At 44.3% G+C, this 7,830-nt stretch overlaps 1 protein-coding gene across 1 annotated transcript; it reads left to right on the forward strand.

The window, feature by feature from the left end:
• Positions 1-2,358: 2,358 nt before the first annotated feature.
• LOC106817165 (thiamin pyrophosphokinase 1-like) lies at positions 2,359-7,541 on the forward strand. The gene is made up of 6 exons (XM_014821818.1): positions 2,359-2,444; positions 4,362-4,538; positions 4,998-5,075; positions 5,467-5,612; positions 6,086-6,183; positions 7,364-7,541. The coding sequence occupies exons 2-6, from the start codon at positions 4,457-4,459 to the stop codon at positions 7,539-7,541; spliced, it is 582 nt and encodes a 193-aa protein (XP_014677304.1). The 5' UTR covers positions 2,359-2,444; positions 4,362-4,456.
• The last annotated feature ends 289 nt before the right edge of the window (positions 7,542-7,830 follow it).

Raw genomic sequence — 7,830 nt, forward strand, 5'->3', positions numbered from 1 at the left:
CTCCAACCTCATCCCCACCACTCGACCCTCCTCCGTGATACCCTCCCTAACTTCAACTCTATCCCCCCCCAACTTGCCCCCTCGCTCCTACACCTCCCCTACTCCTAACTCAATCCCACCACCAACCCTCCCTCTACACCCTCCCGTCGTTCGCCAACTACTCATTCCTCCCCACATTTACTCACACTTCCTACATCGCGAGCCACCTCCAATCTCCATACCTTCATAATCCCTTCCAGTACGCCCTCTTCTCCATATCTCTCCGCTCATCCAATCTCACATTCTTCTCCATCATACCCCCGGCCTAGCTTCTCATACACCTCTACAGCTAATCTCCAACCCCCTCCTTTCATCCTCTTCCCACAAATGTTCACCTCAACTTGCCCCTTTTACTTCAGTTAGTACTATAGCCGCGTTCAGTTTTGCGCCACCTGTGTACGCGGGCATGTACGTACTAGAGCTACCTTTAGCCAGTCACCACGATGTGTGCGCGGCACCAGCCCCGGGCTGTCAGTGGGAAACTGGGAACATTACCCGCGAGAACACTAACAACAGTAATACGTAACTAGGTGGCCGTATGCGCGATATACATGCAAGCCACTCGTTCTCCAGCTCGCTGAAGCTGTGTACATTGCGCAGCATCGTATCAAGTATAAATAATTAATATAGTATAGTTAATATACTTAGTATAATATATTATTACAGCACATAAATCATGGACACAGAACGTAGACTACATTGTGTACAGGCTTGAAGAAACTCTTTCTAATAGCCTCACATAATTACATAGCCTCTGCCCACTCTTGCTCCTTTCAACGTCTTGAACGGATTCGTGGATCTCTGGATTTACATACACGATGGTGAGCACATGTGTAACTATATCTTCTTGCGCATCATTGAAGCTCACCACATCATCGTCTCAGAAGCACGCAAACAAAATCACGCCAAAAAAAATAACAAAATTGCCCTCCTGTGTCTTTTCAAAGTTATCCTCTCCTCGCGACTCGTCTCTTCTCCTCTCGCTCTGTCGCTCGTCTCATCGTCTCTCTCCTCTCCTCTCTCTCTCTCTACTCCCTCTCCCTCCGTCCGGACGGCGGAGTCTCCCGCTCTCCCTCTCCCTCTCCCTCTCCCTCTCCTCTCCCTCTCCCTCTCTCTCTCTCTCTCTCTCTCTCTCTCTATCATCTCTCTCTCTCTTCTCTCTCTCTCTTCTCTCTCTCTCTCTCTCTCTCTCTCTCTCTCTATCGCTCTCGCTCTCGATCTCTCTCTTTCTCTCACATGCCTAATATCACTGCTAATATCTAAACCAAATATCCAAATATTCCACGAATAGCGGTGCGCGGCTGCTAACTATTTATGTATGGCGGTTTATTACCGAATTAAGTAAATAAATCAGTAAATAAATAATTAAACAATACATATTGTGAATGTCTCCCTAGGTAAAGTACCCGTTCCAAGTTAATAAGAGAAGAAGATGGAGAAGGAGATGGAAAAGAAGACGACGACGACGAAGAAGAAGAAGAAGAAGAAAAAGAAGTAGAAGCATTAAGAAGAAAACAAGGAACTACACTAAATCACTTACCACATGTAAGAGTGACGGCCAAGATGACCAGAGCTACACGAAAGTCCATCGTCATCGTCATCATCATCACAGCAAGTATAAAAAAAAACTCCGGCTATGGTCAAAGTACGTGAAAAAATGTTTGACTCGCAAAACACTTGCGTGTGGTTGTTTCGCAGTGTCAGAGGAACGCGCACAAACACACACACACTGGGAGAGAGAGCGACAGCACGCACGGGGCACAGCAATACGCAGTCTGACAGATCTGCACACGCCTTCTCAGCCTCCGATGCTGTGTGTGCCGGTAGCGGGAAGTGACGTCAGAGTAGCGCCAAGTCTAAATATACATGTACGCCATGTTTAACGCTATGTACGCGCGCAGCGCTCAGGATCAACAGCAAAGCTATGCCACGCAATATTGAATCATGTCTCTCTGGATGAAATACGTACTTAATTATAATTTATAATTCTTGTTAATTGATAAATTTATAAAAAGAGGATTGACATCAAGGAAACATGTATTGTTCAGTTAACCAGCATTCAACGCGAAAGTAGTGTTAATTATTGCAGATTATGAATTTAAACCGTATGGTGCATTAAAGAAGGTTTACTTAGTTCATCGATGCGTAAATAATATCAGGAATTAGTCTTAGAGAGACTAGGCAAGAGAAACGGGTCCGTTTCTTAGCGATGTACGACACATGTGCAACTATTTTGTCATTGGTTCGTTCTTAATACCTGGTCACGTGATTACGCGAGCAAGTAAGGCGGCGCCGGCAACATCCGGTACCTGCACATCACAACATTTCCTTCCTGACACTGACAGCAGTCAACATGTTGTTGATTTTATTTTATCAATAAAAACCGTCAAAACTTGGAGTTTGAGGTAACGACAGTTGCACTTTGTAGCTAAGGTATTTTGTCAGCATTTCCACCTCCCCAGAGCCATGTCATTTGTCGAGATCAAGACAGGTCGCTGAGATGAAATCCCGGTACATGTAGCCATTGCATGTACTAGATGTAGTAGTATCATGTACATCGTCGAAAGACGAAAAACTGTGTTAAGGTTATTCAAACTTTCCCTGCGCTTGCTCGAAATTCGTAGCACGTATTTGCGATAAATCAGTGTTAGATTGCAGTTGGTTAGCTATCTCAGAGATGACTAACTAAAAGTAAACAAGGCTATTAACATTGAGCCTTGAGGCTATAAACAAGGCTTAAAACTACTTTAACTAGGTTTTGAACCCAAATCGATTATAGCTGGTACTATTAAGGTGTGGCTCTATACACGTAGCACTTCACTCCACCACAGGAATCCCAAGTCCAAGGTAGAGTGAAGGTCTACACGAGTGTAGCTACTAAGCTAGATCAGTATAGTTCTTCGCCAAGGTTGCGAATGGCATTCGTTCCGATTTCATTCGATCTCGTTCACGTCGGCTGGATTCAGTATTTATCCTGGCCGGTGTTACTTGTCCCCTGAGTCATCACAGATCATATATAAATATATATACAGGGTGCGAAATTACCGCGAGTCTGGAGTCTAATACGCCCTGATTTACTGTCGGACTCCATGATTTGACATATGCAGGAGTCCGTGTGACTCCCTGAAAATTCTGCTATACTAACTAGTTCATTCCAGAGCGGACTCCCTGATTTGACATATGCAGGAGTCCGTGTGACTCCCTGAAAATTCTGCTATACTAACTAGTTCGTTTCAGAGCACGGCCTCGCGAAATTGCCGTATTGATTCAGCAAATATGTTATGACAATTTCAGGGGTAGAAATTAGCTTTTGAATAAAGGAGTCCAACAGACTCCCTGCCCTCAAAAAGAGGGAGTCCGTGGCAAAATGAGGGAGTCCGCAGTCTGAAGTTCAAAATTAAAGATATTAACAATAACGCATGTGCTTATTTTGAAGATTCATGCAGTTGCACGTCTGCCAAATTTTCTTTGTACATTTGCTGAAAAAATACGGTAATTCCGCAAAGCCGTGCTCTGGAACGAACTAGTTAGTATGGCAAAATTTTCAGGGAGTCACACGGACTCCTGCATATGTCAAATCAGGTAGTCCGACAGTAAATCAGGAAGTATTTGACTCCGGACTCGCGTTAATTTTACACCCTGCAATTTGGCAGACGTGCAACCGCATGATAAATCTTCAAAATAAGCACACACGTTATTGTTAATATCTTTAGTTTTGAACTTCAGACTGCAGACTCCCTCATTTTGCTGCAGACTCCCTCTTTTTGAAGGAGGGAGTCCGTTGGACTCCCTTGTTCAAAAGTTAATTTCTACCCCTGTATATATATATATATATACATGTCAAAGCCAAGGTTCTTCTATTGACCGATTTAGTACTATGTGTACAATGTCACACCTTGATATGAGATATCGCTATTCTCTGTGGCACTGTACGTGTCAGTACACTCAGCTGTGCACACAGACACACACACACACGGCGACACACACACACACACAGCGACGCACACTCACGTATTTATATATATAATATATATATATATGTAGCTGAGTGCATTGCTGTAGTGGTCACTAGTAGCTGTATGTACTTTTAATCATAATGTACGTGTGTGTCAACATGGCGGATATTTGTCCGCTGCAGATAATAGCTATGTGGGGCATGCACCCCCCTCCCACACACACACAAACTTTCACCCTTAAAACGTGTAATCACTCATTGCACCTCTCCAGGGATGATCCGCTCTGGATATCGGAAGATAGATCGTCCCGAGAAGAACTCTCCTGCGTGGCTGCACCACGTCTGAGCTTTGAGCTTCTCGTTTCAGTCGTCTAGGAGGACAACACATCGTGACGAGCTGCCCCCCCCCCTCCATCGCTCCCGCACTGCATCAGCATCGGCCGACCTCACGCGTGGACATGAATGGAAGGAGAGCGACAGACTGACGCGATGGGAGTTCCGACGAGAGTGTGGCGCCCCCTGGCCCACTTCCAGGAGCACTTGGGTAACGCGATGACCCGTCATGTGGGTGGGCGTCCGGTGGGGCGAATACGCAGATATAGTCGAAGTTAAACGTCGATTCTTCTTAAAGATTCCATTGATCCTGGCTGTTACTTGCCACCAGAGTCATCACAGATCATATATATATATATATATATATATATATAGATATATATATATATATATATATATATATATATATATATATATATATATATATATATATATATATATTTATATACATATCAGAGCCAAGGGTCTTTTATTGACCAATTTAGTACTACAAGGTCTCACCTTGATATGAGATTCTTTTTGGAGATCATCGTTTAATTTTTAGAGATTAGGCTCGGAAGTAACGGTCCATTTTTTGCGAGCTTTTGCGTTTGGCGTTTCCGCGGCGACGACATCTGCGCTCGTCGTTATCTGCCGCGTCGTTAGCGACTGCGTTCGTTGTCCGTTTCAGATTACCGATATGCACTGATCGTTCTCAGTAACCCGGCGCGTGGAATCAAGTCATGGTTCAACGAGCTGTGGACGAAAGGTGAGCGCTGCCACTGCCGCGGCGTCGCGATGGCCTGCTGTTGGGCGTGCGTCCGCTGACAGTGACAGTGTGGTGGGGACAAGCGCGGAGAGTCTTTCTGAATTCACGAAGCAGCTTGCTTGGTGATCACTCATGTGTAATATTTAGTCATGGAAGAATAATAATAATAATAGTAAGGATAATGATGATGATGATGATGATGATGATGCTGATGATGATGATGATGATGATGATGATAATAATAATAATAATAGAAATAATAACATTAACAATAATAGCAGTAAATAATAATAATAATATCAATGATAATAATGTTAATAATAATGTTAGAAATAACAATAATAATAACAGAAATATTGACGATGGTAATTAAGTTCGTTACGATCCCCAGCCTCCTTCACGTCGTGCGTGGACGGTGGCGCCAACGCTCTGTACGACCACAACGTGGGAACGAACAGTATAAAGCTGATGCCAGACCTTGTGTCGGGCGACTTTGACTCCATCCGGCCGGACGTCCGGGAGTTCTACCAGCGATCCGTAAGTCAGTGCTGGTAGCTTCTGTAGAGGAGAGAGAGAGAAGGGCGGGGGGAGATATGGACAGAGATAGAGAGATAGCGAGGGAAAGAGAGTTAGACAGACAAAGATAGATAAAGAGAGAGATAGAGAAGGTGAGAGAGAGAGAGAGAGGTGGGAGATAGAGAAAGAGAGAGAGAGAGAGAGAGCTCAGGAGTAAAAGAGGAAGAGAGAGAGTGCTAGACAGAGAGAGAGAGAGAGTGCTAGACAGAGAGAGAGAGAGAGTGCTAGACAGAGAGAGAGAGAGTGCTAGACAGAGAGAGAGAGAGAGTGAGCTAAAGAGAAAGCGAGAGAGCAAGCGCGTGTCATTACACGCGAGAGAGAGATTAAGAGCGACAGGCTTGAGTGATGAGGCACCGATCAGCTCTATCTCTATACGTCTCAGTCTCCGTACGTCTCTGTGTGTCTCATCGCACGTCTCGCGGCGATGCTTGCAGGGCGTGGAGGTGATCGAGACGCCGGACCAGAATGAGACGGACTTCACGAAGAATCTGCGTCTTGTCGCGAGTCGACTACAGAAGCTCGACGGACGCGTACGTAACCGCCGTCGCCATGCTCACGCAGAATTATCTTATTGTGTTTTCTTCATATTATTACTCCTTCGAATTTTATTATCTTAGCCTATCTTAGCCTTAGCCTTATATCTTAGCTTGGCTTATCTCTATAACCTTTCATCTGGAAAGCTAGCATTTTTTCACTCGATTCCTCTCTTTTTTGTCTCACGAATTCGTGATGTTTTAATCTGTAGAGATTTTTTTCTCGGAATTATTGTTTTTTTGTCTAGTTTTAGATATCTATCTATATATGCATATACATACATACATACATACATACATACATACATACATACATACATACATACATACATACATACATACATACATACATACATACATAGTATTACATACATGGCATTGCATACGGACGTCGTACATACATTACAATACATACATACATAATACAGTACATTCTACATACATACATACATACATACATACATACATACATACATACATACATACATACATACATACATTACATACAACATACATACATGACATACATACATACATACATACATACAACATAACATACATACGATACATACATACATTTTAAACGATACATACATACATACATACATAAATACATACAGACATACATACATACATACTACATACATAACATAAAGGGAAAACTTTCTTTTTCACGGGAGCTCTTTTTTCAAAAGTCTGTGGACAAAATAGCTCGTCAAAAATTTTATGGGGAGCTATTTGAGCCTTACTGGGGAGCGATTTCGGAGGTTGAAGATCGAATCGCTCCAATCGCCTCCCGTGTACTGTTACTATGTTGGCTGTGTTGAAGGTACAGACATACATACTACATTATATATATATGTACATACATTGTGCATATAAGCATGTGTTATGATATTGAGGTGTCAGGCTATGTTGAGCGTATCAGATACACATACATCACGTACGTTTGACGTACGTACGCACGTACGTATCGTAACCGGCTACCTACATACATACTTATGCATTGCATGCTATGGCACGTACTCATAGTGATACCTATCCATTAACACTACATTACATCATTCATCATACATGTACAATACTGTAGCATGTACGCACACGATAAGTACATACTAATGTAATATACAGGCTCATGTGTAGGTATTATGTGGTTGTTGTTTTGCAAGTACAGCCGTCATCGTCGTGTGTCACCACGTCGGGGTTGGACCACGCCCACGCCGACCACTGCTTCGCGCATCACTCATATACTTCTCTCTCTCTTCCTCCCTTCGCCGCAGCGATGGACAGGACTCTCCACCACTTACCTCGATGGGAGAACAGATCGTCGCTTGTGCCTGCGTGCCAAGCTTTGTGACCGGTGTTGCGCGTCCGTGTGTGGGCACAGCATGGGTTGCGTGTCGGGGGGTGGGGTGGGGCTTGTGCTCGTGAGGTGTCGTGTGTCGCTGTCGTGGCGTGGGCGTTTGTGCTGATGCGGCGGGAGGGCGCAGTGTGTGTGGGTGGCTCAGATCCCCGTTCGCCCCCTCAGGGGCGCGTGGACCTGCTCTCATAGTCTCCCCTTGTGGTGTGCCATTACATCACGTCCGCGATTCGCATGTCCCGTTCATGGACTCTGGCCGTTCTGCCGCGCTGCGGCGGCAATCTCC

Source organism: Priapulus caudatus, unplaced genomic scaffold, assembly GCF_000485595.1.
Source record: "Priapulus caudatus unplaced genomic scaffold, Priapulus_caudatus-5.0.1 Scaffold1616, whole genome shotgun sequence".
Lineage (NCBI taxonomy): Eukaryota > Metazoa > Priapulida > Priapulimorpha > Priapulimorphida > Priapulidae > Priapulus > Priapulus caudatus.